At 46.1% G+C, this 16,712-nt stretch overlaps 2 protein-coding genes across 3 annotated transcripts; one reads left to right on the forward strand and one right to left on the reverse strand.

Moving 5' to 3' along the window:
• Positions 1 to 7,042: 7,042 nt before the first annotated feature.
• LOC144093603 (uncharacterized) lies at positions 7,043 to 10,372 on the forward strand. The gene is made up of 5 exons (XM_077627161.1): positions 7,043 to 7,282; positions 7,984 to 8,145; positions 8,359 to 8,632; positions 8,795 to 8,905; positions 9,207 to 10,372. Exons 1-5 carry the CDS (start codon positions 7,101 to 7,103, stop codon positions 10,113 to 10,115), a joined length of 1,638 nt encoding a protein of 545 aa, XP_077483287.1. The 5' UTR covers positions 7,043 to 7,100; the 3' UTR covers positions 10,116 to 10,372.
• Positions 10,373 to 11,279: 907 nt separating this feature from the next.
• Positions 11,280 to 14,851, reverse strand: LOC144094748 (uncharacterized). Of its 2 annotated transcripts, none has more exons than XM_077628659.1 (5): positions 14,583 to 14,851; positions 13,616 to 13,826; positions 12,901 to 13,040; positions 12,540 to 12,604; positions 11,280 to 12,433 (listed from the first exon to the last, which is right to left on the reverse strand). In XM_077628659.1, the coding sequence occupies exons 1-5, from the start codon at positions 14,778 to 14,780 to the stop codon at positions 12,394 to 12,396; spliced, it is 654 nt and encodes a 217-aa protein (XP_077484785.1). In that variant the 5' UTR covers positions 14,781 to 14,851; the 3' UTR covers positions 11,280 to 12,393. The 2 variants fall into 2 exon arrangements, with proteins under 2 accessions (XP_077484785.1, XP_077484786.1); XM_077628660.1 differs by having other exon boundaries at positions 11,280 to 12,437.
• Between the last annotated feature and the right edge of the window lie 1,861 nt (positions 14,852 to 16,712).

Genomic DNA, 16,712 nt, shown 5'->3' on the forward strand with positions numbered 1-16,712 from the left:
CACTGTACCACGAACGAAACTACTTTGGAACTACCCCCTGAATGTGGACGCCCTGAAATCAAGAGTTATTTGGTATGTCCCGGTGAAGAAACACTGATAAAGTCCCCTGCGATGGTAATGTAGGTGTGCCGATTGCTGAGCAGAGCAACAAACAATTTTTTTTCTGCAGCGAAAGGAGCCTGTTGTAATTGTTAGGTAAAACTTCATTTCTGCAGCGAGAAAAAACCATTGGACATATGTGGTTTCAGTTACTGCAGCTGTTATACGGACGCCATAAGAAAGTCTTGTACTTGTGGCTTCGTAAGCAAAAATAAGGAGCATGTCACAGTCACGTCCTCTGAACGAAGCTGTAGGCGCAGCTGATGCCTCGTTGAGCATTAGACAATGGGTAAAAGTTGACACCAGATGCGGGAACAGTGGTTTATTTTCGATATAGTAATTTAGGTATCAGTGAATTTATATCTTCCCGTTAAGCATAAGGATTGAAGAAAGCTTATTCGAAGTAGACAACATAACTACCACGATAATTTTTTTTACTATACCTGAAGAAATTTGGCTTCCTTTCGTCTGATTACTCAACTAAGCCGCTCCAGAACTCCGAAACTTGCTCTACTCTATAAAAAAAATTTGTACCGAACCGCTTCGAAGAGAACAACTTTTATTTGGGAATACTGATAAATTTCGCAAAAGCGTCTGCTCGTATAAACCACATCATATATTTAATAAAAGATCCTTGGGTCGAAGTGCTACGCGAGTCTCCGCTGTACCGTCACTTTAACATTAACATAGACGCTGCCAGAATCGAGGAGATCTGTGTCGGAGTCACTAAAACGGATACCGACGAGTACGAGGACGAACCGTGCCCAGACTTGGAAGACATAGACGATACGTGCAGGCTGCGGTTGCCTTAACGTTGGACCAACACGCACTGGTTTACGACGAGGACTATGCATTGGCCATTGCACCCGGCGAGGGCAAGAAGCCGGTTAGTATCCTATACGACTCGCATGCCGAAGAGCGTTCATTTCCGCAGATATATCTCGGCCACGCCCGTAACGTTCTGCTCGAAGCTAAGCATACAGTGGCATCTAGCGAAGCCCGTTGACGAGACAGGCATGAAACTCTGCCTCTTCACCTGCTGTATGAGGCGACGAAAGTGATGCGTAACCGCTTGTGTAACCACTTGAACGTTGTCTACCGCAACAACAAGAAGACGAAACAGTTGACGAGAGGTGATGTTGAGAACCCCAAAACCTTTCGCCAGATCGTGGAGAAAGATTTGGGATTCATGGACGGAACCGCAAACACAGTGCAGTACTGGTACATGCGAAAGAACGAGCTCTTTGCCATGGTTAGGCGGTTAGATAAACCGACTATTTTCCGGACGCTATCGAGCACAGTTTTATTGGCCGAAACTTCTTGACCTACTTTAGCTCAAGAAGCTGAAGATTAGGCCTTCCCAGATAGACGTTGATGAAGAAGAGATCAATAGCTACTATGCCGCAACTTTGGTGAACGAGGACCTGGCCGTGTGTGTCGTGTACTTTACCAAATGGTTGCAGTGATCATGTGGATTCTGCGTAACCACCGAATTAGCCCCTTTAAATCTTACTATGTCGTCGACAGTTTCCAAAGCATTCAGCTCCAGCACAGGGGAAGCTCTCACGCTCACGTCTTGCCCTGACTAAACGACGCTCCCGACGAGGAGGTCGAGAATGACTATATGCCTAGAACCGTGACGATGACTACGCATCTCCTCTAGGTTGACCACGACGTTCTGACTAGGCCTAGGTGTCAGGAACACCAATATAATCACATTTGCCTCAAGGGTAACTGGACTGCGTGCCGGTTCCATGTCTCGTTCTGGCCCATGCTCGGGACTAAGGTGCTTTCTGCCTTGCCGGTTCCAGACGAAGGCGACGAGCAGGCCTTGCGCCGCTACAAGTTCCTAAAATCTAAGCTCGAAGCCATGCATGAAAAGTTGCACACTGCCGTCTAGCGGATCCTGAACGATATGCTGAAAGGCCATAGGATTCGTTCGTATGCAGAATACCTAGAAGTGGTTCGGGACGGTCTAGCTAGACCGACGTTCCTGCTAAAGAGAGACGTGGATCAAACCAAGGTGAACCTGTTTGACCCTTGGATAGCCTCTGTGCTACAATCTGACATGGACCTTCAGGTGATTCTGGACGTCTATGCCTGTGCTGCGTATGGGGGTGAGTAGGTGAATAAGGCTAACCGAGGGTCTCACATTTGAGCCAGTCAATGAGGACTATAATTGATGAAAACCCCGAAGCCGAGGTGATCTAAGAAGAAGCCATGCGAAAGTTGGGCGTACAGATATTAAACGCCATCGAAATGTCTGCCCAAGAAGCAGTTTGGTTTCTGCTCAGACAGGACATATGCTCGAAGGGCCGTGAGGTAATCTACGTGAACACCGAATGGCCGGAGGAGCGTCACCGAACGCGAAAGACTAAGGAAGAGTTTGACGAAGAACTGGTTGAACCCGCCAGCCTAGACATTTGGAACAAAAGTCCGGTGGGACATTACGACGAACGAGCTCATGAGTTGGAAAACGTCACCCTGGCAGAGTACATGATCGAGTATAACCCGTGAAAAGACTACCAAGCGCCAACACCTAGCCGTATTGCACCGCCGGAGCTACGACTTGGCCGACGGCATCAACTATAAGCGAGAACACATGGTACTCTACTTGCTGTTTCGCAAGGAAAACGACATACTGGATGGCAATGCGTTTGAACGACTCTTTCCCGAGAACAATGAGAGGATCATGACCATTAATCATAAATACACCAGCGGTGTAACCATCCAATAATTACTCTCTGCCCGCGAGGTGGTTAGACAGGCAGAAGCCGTTGAACGGAACCTGGTGCTGTGGTCGAGGTCAAAGACGGCGTTGGTGGTGCTTCTCACACGGATATAGTTCCAAAATTGGTCAAAACTAACGACCACACACATTTGATTCTCGAACAGCCAGACCCTACTACCTCGGTGGTCCGTGTGAATTGCACTGGAGTGCGACGCCGGTATGATGTCATTCCTTAGGAAGATTTCTATATGAAGATGAGGATGGTTAATGAATGACAATCAATACTAATCAAGGAAGTCTTTAACTGTGTCACCGACACAGAGCCTAAACCCTTACAGATGTTCTTCACTGGTTCAGTCGAATACGGTAAAACGTTTAAGCTCCGTCAAGTGATGGATGTTTACAAGAGATACTGCAAAAGCCAGCGCACTGGGTACGACGATAGTGAGAATAGCGGTGTTAATGCTTACATAGCCTGTGCCGCGAGTGGAAAAGCGGCGGTTCCCTTTAACAGTGTAATCGTGCACTCGGCCTTCAAGACAGTCTAGACTAACCGCAGGGAAGGCGACGGTCTCTTCTTTGATGACCTCAACTCGTTCCGCATACTCTTCAGGTCATGTGAACTGCATAATCATTGAAGAATTAAGTACGCTCTCGTCCGACGTTCTTCGACAATTCGATCGCTGGCTTAGAGAAATTAGGCAGACCCGCATATGCATGAACCGTTTGGCGGTTTCGATGTGATTATGTGCGCCGACATTAGACAGTTACCGCCGGTCAGGGCTAGTGAGGTGCATAAACGGCCGAAGGCCCATGGCTGTGTGTATAACACGGAGGTCTTGATGTGGCATAACCTAAAGTACTATCCACTGACTGAAGTGGTTAGCCAAAGCGACGGCTTCTCCTCAGGGCTTCTGACCAAGATTAGAGACGGCCAAGAGTTGATCGAAGGAGAGATCAACATGCTTAACTCTCGGTTCGTTACGCAAGAAGAGGTTTCAGCAAAGGGCTTCGACGGGGTTAGACTCTACATTAGAGAGTTTTAGTTTCACGTACATAGAGCCCTTACGGGTGACCAGTGCGCATGCACAGAACGCAAAGGGTATGCGCGTGTCTCACGTACGTGCGTGAGATTCAGATTTTTACGTTGCGGTCCTTTCGTTGCTTGCGTACTTAGCGTTGACAAACATGGGGGCGCTCTGCCCACCGCTTCACAGCGATAACAGCTTCGTCGCTAATCCCTCGACGCGTTATCGTTTTCTAATCTGTTGTATTCTTAATCGATTTGCCTATTCTTGCCCTCGCATAAAGTTTCAAGCGACAAATAGCTTTTGTTTTGTCGATATAAGGGCGATTTCCCAGCTGTTAAGCCTAACGAAGCAGCGCTCCGGCGCAGTTAGACTGGCTTGGCTTTGACTTGTCTTGTCTTAGAGTGGCTACAGCAGTGTCTTCATCTGTCAGTAGATGGCGCTAGGAAGAACGCGCGGCGTCTGTCGCGTACGTGCAATTAAAAAGGTTTGAAACGACATGCGAGTATGCTACGTAGACTTCTCAGGTTTGCGTACGTGGACTCTGTACGTACGTGAAACTAAAACAACAACTAAAAACTAAAGCAACTAAACCAACAAGGACGTCGATACGAATAACATCTGCGTAGCCGAAGGGAGTCGCAACAAGGTTGTAAGCACCACTAGGGACGTCGTGCACGGGCACAGGTGCAGGTAAGAACAACGTGAAGCCTTATAGAAGATGCAGGAACTAAGCCCGGTCGACAGTGGAAACCTGCCGTCGGCCGTGGCTCTCTGCCTCGACAAACCGTACATGCTTCTAAAGAACGTGGGAGTGACTGACGGTTTAGTTAACGCTTTGGTGGGAACCTTGCAAGAAATTAAGTACGACGTTGACGGTACCGTGACTAGACTTTGGCTCTCGTGTCCGTCTGACGTTGGAAACGTGGCCAAGGCCAAAGTACGCCAGCAAAAAAAAGTGTCTGAAAAGCCACGCCGACTGGTTTCCAATCGACGCCATAACCGTGTCTTTAAGCCTGAAGGGCAAGACCCTCAAGCACATGCCGGTCAAACGGCCACAGTTTCTATTGGTACCGGTCAGCGCCATGACTATATCTAAGTCTCAAGGTGGAAAGTTTGAGAACATCGTCTACGATTACTGCAAAGGCCATCCTCAAAACTTGGCATACGTTGCGCTTAGCCGCGTCACTAGCCTAGACAGACTCTTCCTCACTAACAAGGAGCTAGACACAAGCTCTACCACGGTGTACGCAACGTAGACCGTGCGTTAGCCCATGAATCTGAACGCCTCGAAAAACATTTCTTAGGCACGGTCGTTGCCCGGTGAACTTTGCTTTCGGCCGAGGATATCTTTTGCACCGTAGCTCTGCTAAACGATGGCTGTATGACGACTCACCTTGAGCATATCTGCAAGGACGAGCTACTTATGCTTCCCGATGTCCCAGTTTTTCGGCAACTGGATTAGAACCAGGCACGTTCAATCCCTTGCCAGAGAGAGAGAGAGGATTTATTGATAGGAAAGGCAGAGAGGTTGGCCTGAAAAATAAATATCTGGCCTGCTACTCTGCTCTGGGGGACGGGAAGAGGGTTTCAACGAATCGCAGTGGCTCAATGCTCAGGCCACAGCCGGAACGCTGGCGTAGCCGTGTATGCTAAACAAGGTCTGAAGGTTGCTCTACTCATGCCAGTCATTTCTTTTGAAGACGGTGAATCGTGCTGCATCCGTCTGGAATGTGGCCTAATCGTGCAAGGTGTTTACGTCACTTTCCAGGCTAATGACGAGAAGGCCTTACTGTTAGCAGCGCCATACCCACAACTATCCAGATGGATAATCTAGTTATAGTCACGGGAGACTTTAACAAGAGCCTTAGCAAAGACGCAGACTTCATACGGTTTATGCAACAAAGGTTTAATCTAGACCTAACTCCGTTCCAGCCATGCTCGACTACTCAGTGGGATTCCTGTATAGACCTCATCTTTAAACGACAAACGGCCACGACTAACCTGGCCACAGCACAAGTTGAACCCCCGCCATGGCCAATAACTTCACTGACCACAAGACTGTCTTTGTGGCTATCTGAGAATTCCACTTGAATAAACCAGTTTGCGCTTGAGTCTAGGATCTCTGTCTAATCTTTTCCTAACCGTTTAAAAATTAAGCAATAGTTTAAACTCGGGTAAAACTAAGTAACCTAAACGAAAGCTTTAAAGTTAAGCCTGGTAAACCTTGTCTAAACGTCAGTCATTACCACCAAGCAGTAACTAAGTCAAGCTAAGATTTATCAGGCTTAACTTTCAAGCTTTCGCTTTGGTCACTTTGGTCACTTAGGTTTAGCCGGGTTAAACCTTCGCCTATTTTTTGTCTTGCCATTGCCGGAATTTTCTGTACCATCTGCGAGTACAACACACACGCCGCCCGCCTTTGTGATAATAAGGCTATCAACTCTCGCTTTAAAAGCGTCGATATTCGTAGCCGAGAGCGCTAATCACTGAGGCACCGCGGCTGAACATGGAATGATAACACATCATCTGCGTGCCACTTTCGATGTCTGCTGTCACTGCCACAACTTGAAACTTAATTAGTAGTATGGCCTTTATAAGCAAACAACTCCTTCACCGTGTCTCTACTGGCCTATACAACAGTCGACAGATCCAAAATACTGACTACTCTGCGTTGCATGCTACCGCACAGAAAACTTTAAGGTGTTCGGGGTTTTTAAGTAAGCAAAGCAATTTATTTTCATCGCGTCGCAAACAGGTTTGGCACGCTTCTTAAAATATCTAATTATATAGCATCCTGCGTTAGAAGTTAATTTAAAGTATGCACATCAAGAGACCTTTTTATGAAAAGTAGCCAAAAAATGATTCCGCCTCCTGGAAGACGCTGAAATAACGAGCGTTAGCTGTTTTTTAGGCGAAATTTTTTAATGGCTCACCATTGTTCGTCAGTCCGTCCACGATATCTGTCACACTAGAATATAATAATAATAATTGGTTTTGGGGGAAAGGAAATGGCGCAGTATCTGTCTTATAGGGGACCCAAGGTCAAGTTTCCCCGCGCGACGACAGCGCCGCGCGGGCGGAGGCGGAACTACTGGGAATCGCTCGTGCAGGTGCTGCCTGCTTGAAAGCGTGGGCGCGCGCGTGCGCACGTGATTCAGTCCGGCCGGTGCGCAGTGGAGTCTCCGCACGGCTAGTGTGCTTTGCTACTTCGACGAGGGTGTTGAAGCGGAATTTTCGCAATGGCAGAAACGGCCCATCGAAAACAGAAGCGGGGTCCGAAGTACTGCTGTGTCGTGGGCTGCCACAACAGTGCAGACAACAGCAGGGAACGCGATCCGCCTGTGAAACTGTATCGATTCCCTGGAAGATGGTACGAGAAAGAAAGGCGACAATCCTGGATCACCGCTGTAAGGAGAGTCAAGTAAGTCGTTACAGCCTTGTCTCGCTTTTTGCTTTGGCCGTTTTAGCTACTAGTTTTTGTTCCTTAACACGACGCGCGACGACTGCAGAAAGTTATCTCGAGCTCGCTGCCTTCTCGCAGTCTGTGTGTGTGTGTGAAAGCCAAGCTACGGTGGCATGGGGAGAACATTAAGCGTTTTGATTCGGCTTGTTCTTTTAGACGTAGGCGTCGCCGTTTAAATTCACACTCGCAATTTGATTGTTGTGCTGTTGGTTAAACTCAGCTGAACTACGGACGTTGTCAAAGGTCTGCAAGTTACGCGTCGGGCAAGCAGCTTTCTCGTGTCGGAACGACTGCTTTTAATTTCAATATACTTTGACATTGCTTTGCTTGTTCGCTTTGTTGTGCCTCTTTATTACGGTAGAATATTAACTTGTGAATATCACTTGTCCAGTGCTTAGAAGCTCGGCGGTTCTCTCATTTGCCACCTTCGAAGTTCGTGCGATTTTCTTTTATTTGTTCATGTCTTTGTTGTGTGCATATGTGTTCGTTCGTGTCTGTGTTTTCGTGTGCGCTCCTGTTAGAGTGCGTGCACTCGTTCCTGTTACTGTGCGTGTTCGTGAATTTACCTTCGTTTTGTGTTCGTGTATGTGTGTGAGTGCATGCATGTGTGTTCCTGTCTTTGCAGTGGATAAGAGGGAATATTGTTCTTTCTTGTGCAGTCCGGATGGAACTTTGTGGCAGCCAAAAGAACATACGCGAATTTGCAGCCGACATTTTGTGGGCAACAGCAAGAGTGACATCAGCCAAGATCCATCCTACATCCCAACCATTTTTCCACCTGTCTACAGAAAAAAGGCGCCTGATCAGGAAAGGGCGCAAAGGTATGAAAGAAAAATTGTGAGGCTGCCAGTAGAAATTACAGACTCCTGTTTTGAACAACGTTTTGTTGACTTAACCTGGTTTATGAAGTCGCAGAGTCAGCATAATATGAATAATAGATGCATGGGCAAGTATTTAGTGATTACATTTCATGGCAGGTTTTCTTGCAGCCTACCCGATTGGTATTAACCTTAGCTTTTGATTGTGCAATGCAGGTGGCAGGCACGTTTCAAGAAGGAAATCTCTTCGAGACAGCTTGTAGGAGATGAGCATCCATCACAAAGTACAGCGGTTGGAGCAACAATGCAGGCCCCGGAAACCTCCCTTCTGGAAGATGTGCCTCGCGACTTCAACACCATGGATTTCAGCAATGCATTTCTGGAAACAAGCACAGCTACCTCTTTGCTTAACATGAGTGACTCGCATTCTTTGGTGCTTGTGTGTAGTGCAAGACAAGAAAGTCATTCCACTGGAAGAAAGAGGGACGCTGTAAGGACATCTTTCAGTTTGGGGCTCCTGTGCAGTCAGTGTAAACAAAGCGCGCTACTAGGGCAGCATGCATTTGCTTTTAATAGTGTCCTTTCAACTGCCCTAGGCAGCACACTAAGTTTGTCTAAATACCACAAAATATCCTTGTTTCATGTTTTTCAGGCATGCCAAACAGAGGAATGTGCTACTTCAGGGAAGCTGGCTCTACTTCTCTCAGCAACAAATGGCACTGAAGCATCTGCTCAAATCGCACACACAGAAATGAGTCACAAGGTTAGACGATGATGCTGCTGTTCGTTACCTAATTTGTTGAATTGTGGTGTTGTCTTGCTGTTAGCACCGCACCTCTTGTTTCAATCCAATTTACTTGCATTATTGGGCAAGGTTCCTTTCTAATTGGTTGTTCCTGCATGACATTCCTGTTTATTATTTTTAATGCCTGTGTTAATTTGTTTTTTAGAATGAATTTGTTTAGACACCGTAGAGTACAAATGTCACTTTAATGTATTATTTCTTTTACCTAAGTGTATCTCCTTTTCATTTCATCATCCTGTATGTTTATTCTCTCCTGTAGGTTGCAAGTACAAATGAAAATTGGAAGCGAAACTGTGGATTTTTTGGCTTTGAATCCCTAAAGGAAAAGGAAGAGGCACTGCAGGATTTGTGCGGTGTGACACTGCAAGTTTTTTGCCTCCTTCTGAACTTGCTGCCAGCACCACAGTACAGGCGCAATGCCATGTCAAGGGAAGACAAGTTATGCTTATTCCTTGCCAAGCTACGGCTTGGGATCACATACAGTGCCTTAGGAGCTATGTTTGGTGTCACAGCCACAACAGCGTCAACTGTGTTTAGAAAGACTCTTGACATTCTAAGCATTGCCCTGAAAAATTGGGTCTTCATGCCTTCCCGAGAAATAATTAAGCTTTCTTTGCCTGCCCCGTTCAAAGACAACTATCCGAATTGCACCCTAATAATAGATTGCACCGAGGTCCGCACAGAAACACCATCAAATCCAGATTGTCAACACATGTTGTATTCTCATTACAAAGGAGGATACACGTTGAAATTTTTGATAGGCATAATTCCTAATGGAATGATAAGTTTTATTTCTAGGGTTTATGGAGGAAGGCACACCGACTCTTTCATAACCCAGGACTCTGGCTTCCTGCAGCTTCTCAAACCAGGGGACTTAGTTTTAAGTGACAAAGGATTCCCAAGCATACGGACAACTGTAGAAGGGAAAGGTGCAGTGCTACTTATGCCTCCTTTTAATTCAGGGGTTGGACAGCTGTCTGAACAAGCCATGGAGCAGACATACAAGATTGCGTCTGTACGCATCCATGTAGAACGAGTAATCCAAAGGTTGAAGATATATCACGTTCTAAGCAACAGAATACCGCTAAGCCTGGTCCCACACATGAACAAAGTAGTGTCTGTGTGCGCTGCCCTTGTGAACATGCAAGCACCGCTAATTAAGAAGTAGGCCTGCTTGGTTTGCTGTGGCATTCATAAATTGGTTTCCGTGCATGGATTACATTTGTAAAAGAGATGACATTTCAAAAGAAACAAAATAGCTCTGCAATTTCATTTGAAAACCTGTGACTAGACAACCGCAATTATGTGCACTTTAACCAATAAATTTGTTCCGCAATCACAACAATGTTTTCCGTCTGGTTTTTATTTTGAAGTGATAAGTCCTGTGATGGTTCTGTAATGTGTCATTGTACTGCATGTGAATGTTTTTTTAATCAGTCGTAAAAAGCTAAAGAATGCAAAATTGATAGTAATGGACACAAGCCAATGCATTGACCTCATTTGAGAACACAGCATTTATTCTTGGTTTATTGAGTGTGAACTGTAACCTACTACAGCAATGGAGATCACTCAGACAACACAGACCAGTATCAAATAGACCAATGTGCAATGTAAAAGCATATGCTGCTCAATTATAATAATGAAACGTAATGAAGGATTCTGATTGTTGCCCTTATTTGTAACAATGCTGTCTGTAAAAAGCAAGCAAAGGCTTGATGATATATTTTATTGCTATAATAGACAAGCAGTTCTTTGCAAAAAAAAATTTACAGGATAGCATTTAAGTCTGCTGAAGAGCTGAAATGCGAAAGCCTTTCCTCTTTATCTGTCCACTGTTCTTTTTTACTTTTTATTTAAAATTTTATCTTGTAGTTTTATTTGTTTTTGTTATTTTTAAAATTATGTTTCTTTATATTTTATTCTTTGATTTCATTTTTATACTAAGTAAGCCTTCTCTCGCATTTACATAATTTTTCATCGAATTCGTCACACAAAACCTGCTTCAAACACAGCATTTATTTTCATTACTTCAATTAAATTAATTACCTAATTTAAATTCAAGAACCAAACTTTTCCCATTTTAAAATCTACTCGCGCATTACCTAACACAATCAAACTTGTGCACATTGATCTCAACAGAACTACATAATTGTGTGGACAAAATTTGCGGGCACTTTTTACTGACGCGACATAACCATGTAATGCTCTCGCATTATTAACCCTACCACACCAAATTAAAGCAGTATGACTACTGTTACGACCGGATAAGATATCATGAAGAATAGAAGCTGACATTTGTGACATCGAAAACACAAACAGGTTTACAGGCACTTTGAAGAAATTTATTTACCTATTTTACGAAAGAAAGAACAAACAGTCAAGAATTAAGAGTTCGTAGCATCGAACGACTGGATGAGCCTTATCGCCAAGGCCCAGAGCGTTCGTTCTGGCTCAGGATGCATGTTAAATAGGCTCCGCCCCTTTCAACACACGAGGCACAGATCGAAACAGTCACCACACATGGCACGCGGAGCCCCGTGAAAATGGGCGAGGAGGATTCGGAGGTCGGCTGCTACTTCGCTGGAAGTCAAACACAGGCACTTGTCAGTCACGGTTAATTTCGGGGATGCTGCAGTTTCCTTCTTCCCTTGTTGTCTGACCACTGTCGCTTCTTGGAAGAAACAGACAAAGGGAAGGCCATTTCCCCCCTTCCTGAAGAGCATGGAAAGATTCCGCAGGCAGATTCGCAGCACATTTTTTTTTTCGTGGGGGCCTCGTGGGTCAACGACCTGTCGAAATTGCCGCTACCACGTGGTCATCCTGGTCGATTGAATCTTCGCATTAATCTTCGGCAGGTGTGCATCCCGTTCATAACACTACACAGACGAACAACAACTATGCATTGCAATAAGCCCGACTAGATAAAACTACAATTACAACAAAAATTACTGCTTAAATAGGCTCGTCTACAGGGAAATTATAAAAGCAAAATATACAAAAGAGTAACTTGAACAAGGCCAAAATACAATGGCAGATATGCCAGCAAAAAGTTTGATTTCAGGAAATCATCGAAAATCAATGCAGAAAAATAGAGCATACAAGCCTAGAACAAACGCTGTATCAAAAATTTGAAATAAAAATGCTCCATCTTGGGGATAAGCTCCCACAGAAAAGCCTCGTCCCGAATTACTTTCACTATTACAGAATGTTTGGGGCTGTACACATAAAAAATGGCCCATTGCAGGTTGAGGATATACAGCTGGACTTGCATTTGTGTGTAATAACAATGTGTGGGTCTCAGCACAATCAGATCCCCATCAAACATTAAGTAGGGGAGCAAGCTCCTCCTTTCTTCATAGTCTATAAAAGGTTCTTCCTTGTACTTGAATGTACACTTGATTTCAATTAGCACAGTTTCACTGCCAATTGTTGCCAGTCCATCTGGGCTACAGCACAGCCATGGCTGCTGCGGAAGCACAACGAGTCCTGCCTAGAACATGAATAATTGAGATTAGTGCTTAAGCTGAAACATACAACAGGAAAGAGAGCATGCCTGGAGTAACTTGTAACGTAAACTCGTGAGTAACCTCACCTGCACAATACGGATGCCGAGCTTTCTTTGCAGATCTTCTCGTGCTGTGGCTTCAGTTTTGATGCCTAGTGAAACATATTTACACGTTATACTTCAGAGCAAAGAAACCATGAACATCACACTTTGAAATCAGGCTTGCTGTAGCAGAAGTGAAAGCAGTGATGTGATACCATAACTAAACACCTCAAATGTTTGTTTAAAAAACATAAAAGAAAACTAGAACACTGACGCCATTGAAGTTATCGACTTTGTGTTTAAAATTTCTTGCAGTGTTTTCTGTATTTCTGTTGCATAGTATTGCCCCTCCTGTAAGGGCCCAGAGTGGCCTGCAGTATTCTGTAAATAAAAAATAAATAAATACCATAATGCATTGCAGCACTCGTGTACGATGACGTCTTGCAGAGGCTATCAGCAGCTTTCTGCAATCCTTCGTCACTTCGTTTTGTGCGTATGGCATGTGCTTTCGTGCTAGTGATTCGAAGGCGACGTTCTTCATGCCATCTGCAAATTGGAAAATTTGCAAAAAAGAATCAACACAGTGTATATGAGATGCGTTGGCTATCCTTTACTAAAGTTTAGTTCCATACCGTGAGCAATTTGCTTGGCCTACGGTGTAGAAGCACATGTCGCATGGTGCTTCTTTCAGCACTACTTTTGTTTTGTACATATTCGCCATTTCCTCATCCATTTCAACAAGAAAGTCTTTTGCCTGTGTTGTTTTGTCATCAAGGACATTAAGATACCGGTAAACAGGCCGGTGTGACATTGGTTGCAGTAAATCATGAAATATTTCTTTTTCCACAGTTTCTGTGACTTTTTCAACAATGTCATTTAGGACGTTTGCACAAATAACATCATCAGCGCTTCGATCTTGCAGCTCCAATATTTCTCTCAGTGGACACATTATGTCCGGATAGCCGAAAATAATATTAGGGTCAGCAGGTTTGATGTCAGGAATGCTGCTGCCCTCTCCTGTTATGGAGAATAAGACAAGGGGTAAGGAGAGTAATTATTCACTCAAACTGAAAACTGCCAGTTAGAATTGTGTGACACGTCGGATGTCCAAAAATACTTACGAGGGAAGAGGAAGAGCTCTAAGCTCCTCTTGGGATTTCCTTTCGGTTTGCCCCATTTCTGGGGCTCGCTGGTGCACGACTTCACTTCGTGTTGATCCACGTACAGGCACACCGCTGCTGCGTGCTTGCACTTAGCTGCAATTCCAGCCTTGCAGGTGCAGCGCCCCTCTCGAACAAGCAGCTCCTGCTTTTCGTGGCACGACCATGCCAGCTATGAAATGTGGAAATAAAATTGAGACAGCGTGGACGCCTGCCGACTTTTTAAGCGTGATTTCCTTCCCAAATTTCCCTGCTACAAATTTTCAGCAGCATGTCATTTGGCACAGTGTACATTTTTGCAGCTTCGTTTGCCTCTCTGCCACACTATTACGGGCGCGCGTACAAAACTGAAAATAAGGCAAAAGATTTGGTTAAAGCTTTGACTATTTCAAAAACCCAGCACAATGTTAAGCGAGCGCGTCGCGCGAGCGATACCATAGCTACGACAGCGCGCCTCTAGCTCGGCACCCCTCACGCTGAACATCGCGTTCGTGAAGCATATTTTACATATTTACGTCTTTAAATCCGACAGTCGCAAAAAATAAAGTGCGTGCATGCCATCAAAATCGGAATAAAAACGTGAAACTAAAAAAAAAAGGCGAACAGTACGTGTAGCTTTTCAGCTCTTAAGTTCGGCTGCCTCCCGGCCAAGCCAGCGGGTGATGTTCTAACGGATGGTGCACAAGTGTCTCGTACCTTTCCAAGCTTTACAGTGTATAGTATGATATGGTCATAAAAATTTTTTCCCCACGCCGGAAACGTCGTTCACGAAAGCACACGATTAATTCTGTTAATTCTGCAAAAATGTCATATCGAAACCCATGCATTACAACAACGGAGAACTTCAATCGAATGCACCGCTTCGTTTCGTACCTAGTCCTTATAAAACGTTCGATGATTTGAGCATATAACAAACGGACAGGCTTACCTCAAGGCACACGTCGTAGACGACACTGTCGCTGACTTGTGACACGCACTTGCCTTTCAATCTGGCTTCGTTGTTTTCAATTATTTGCTCCACGGAGTAAACATGATTGAGGAGCTTTTCACCTTTGATTAGGTTCGCCTTTCTGAAAAAGCTGTCGAGTTGGCATATCTTTTTGAACCCGCACTGCAGCCGGATCATTGTGACACGCGACAGAAGCAGCGCGAAACGTCTGCACGTGCGAGGAAGCGTGAGCGAAAGAAGGAAGCTTGCACGAGAGCCCCCCCCGTCTATCCCCACTGTTTATTTTCCTGCCAGAGGTGGCGCTCCCTGTCCGGAGCAGCAGCGCCGCTCGGCGGTGCTTTGGTTTCCTATATATCGTTGGACACCTGAACCGCGCCGTAAGGGAAGGGTTAAGGGAGGGAGTGAAAGAAGAAAGGAAGAATGAGGTGCCGTAGTGGAGGGCTCCGGAATAATTTCGACCATCTGGGGATCTTTAACGTGCACTGACATCGCACAGCACACGGGCGCCTTAGCGTGTTTCCTCCATAAAAACGCACCCGCCGCGGTCGGGTTCGAACCCGGGAACTAACACTATACCTGTCAATCAAACGCGGTTCGCGTTTCCACCGATATATGGGAGATAGGGGTCCCTTCCTTTCCTTAAAACCAATTTTCATTTCATTTTCCTTCCCTTACAGGCGCGGTTGGGTGTCCACCAAGATATGCGAGACAGGTGCCATTTCATTTCCTTAAAACCAATTGTAATTATCATTTTCCTTCTCTTACGGCGCGTTCGGGTGTCAACCGTGATATGTGACACAGGCGTCATTTCCTTTTCTTAAATTGTCCAACAGGCAGGGGCGTCACGCCGAACGGGCGATGGCTTTCTGTGGACTCCTTGGCAACGCTGCAACACGCTGTCGCGTCCCAATCTTGAAGACGAAGCTTAAGCGTCCTCCAATGTGGAAGCAGTTGCGCGAAGCCGCGAACAATCGCGCCAGACGCCTCCTGAACGCCGGTTTGGAATGGCTGAGTGAAAAAAAATTATGTTCAAAATATGTACAGGGGGCGAGTGGAGCGGTCCTTAAGGGGCCGTTCCTTACAAACGCTAGGAGGGCTGCTTATTACAGGAGGCCATTGGCTGTAGCTGCTGATAGGGCGCGCCCGATCAGGGCCTTTTGGGTCGCCAGGTCAGAGTAGCCGAGCAGGGCCACCGCTCAGTGCTCCCGGGTAGGGTTGGGGATCGAGGAAGGGTGAAGGGTTGATTGGCATGCCCACACCATGTGGGCATGTGCCATGTGCCCACACCATGTCCGGACTTTTCCCTACAGTGCGGGCATTCCCATGTGCACACAGGTTCGAAATGTTTGATGACTGCCGGGCACAGCAGTGTTTTAGCATAAAGGCGGAGGAGTCTCTCCGCCTTCGTGAGGCCCTTGCAGGGCTTAGGAGAGATTGCATGAATAATAATAATAATATTAATTGGTTTTTGGGGAAAGGAAATGGCGCAGTATCTGTCTCATATACCTTTGACACCTGAACCGCGCCGTAAGGGAAGGGATAAAGGAGGGAGTGAAAGAAGAAAGGAAGAATAGGTGCGGTACTGGAGGGCTCCGGTATAGTTTCGACCCCCTGGGGATCTTTAACGTGCACTGACATCGCACAGCACACGGGCGCGTTAGCGTTTTTCCTCCATAAAAACGCAGCCGCCGCGGTCGGGTTCGAACCCGGGAACTCCGGATCAGTAGTCGAGCGCCCTAACCACTGAGCCACCGCGGCGGGGCTAAAGAGATTGCATGGCCGAATTCGTAATTTGGGATGATTTCCTTGAACGTAAAAGCCGGATTGGGGTCGGAGTCCGTATCGGAGGGAGGCGAGGGCGATGTCCGGAGAGTGAGCGCGCGGGCAGCGGCGTCGTCCGCTTCGTTGCCCTCAAGACCCGTGTGCGCGGGAGTCCATATTATTGTGCGGGACGCGGGAGCCCCGAGATAATTGCTATGCTGAAGTATTCGGTATGGCAAATAGGGAATAAAGCCCCTTTTGATGTTCCTGCAGGCCCCTCGCGAGTCGGTAACGATGACCCGCGCGTCCTGATCGGCGGCGACGAGCGCGATTGCCACCTCTTCCGCA

Source organism: Amblyomma americanum, chromosome 6 (assembly GCF_052857255.1).
Source record: "Amblyomma americanum isolate KBUSLIRL-KWMA chromosome 6, ASM5285725v1, whole genome shotgun sequence".
In the NCBI taxonomy this organism is placed as follows: domain Eukaryota; kingdom Metazoa; phylum Arthropoda; class Arachnida; order Ixodida; family Ixodidae; genus Amblyomma; species Amblyomma americanum.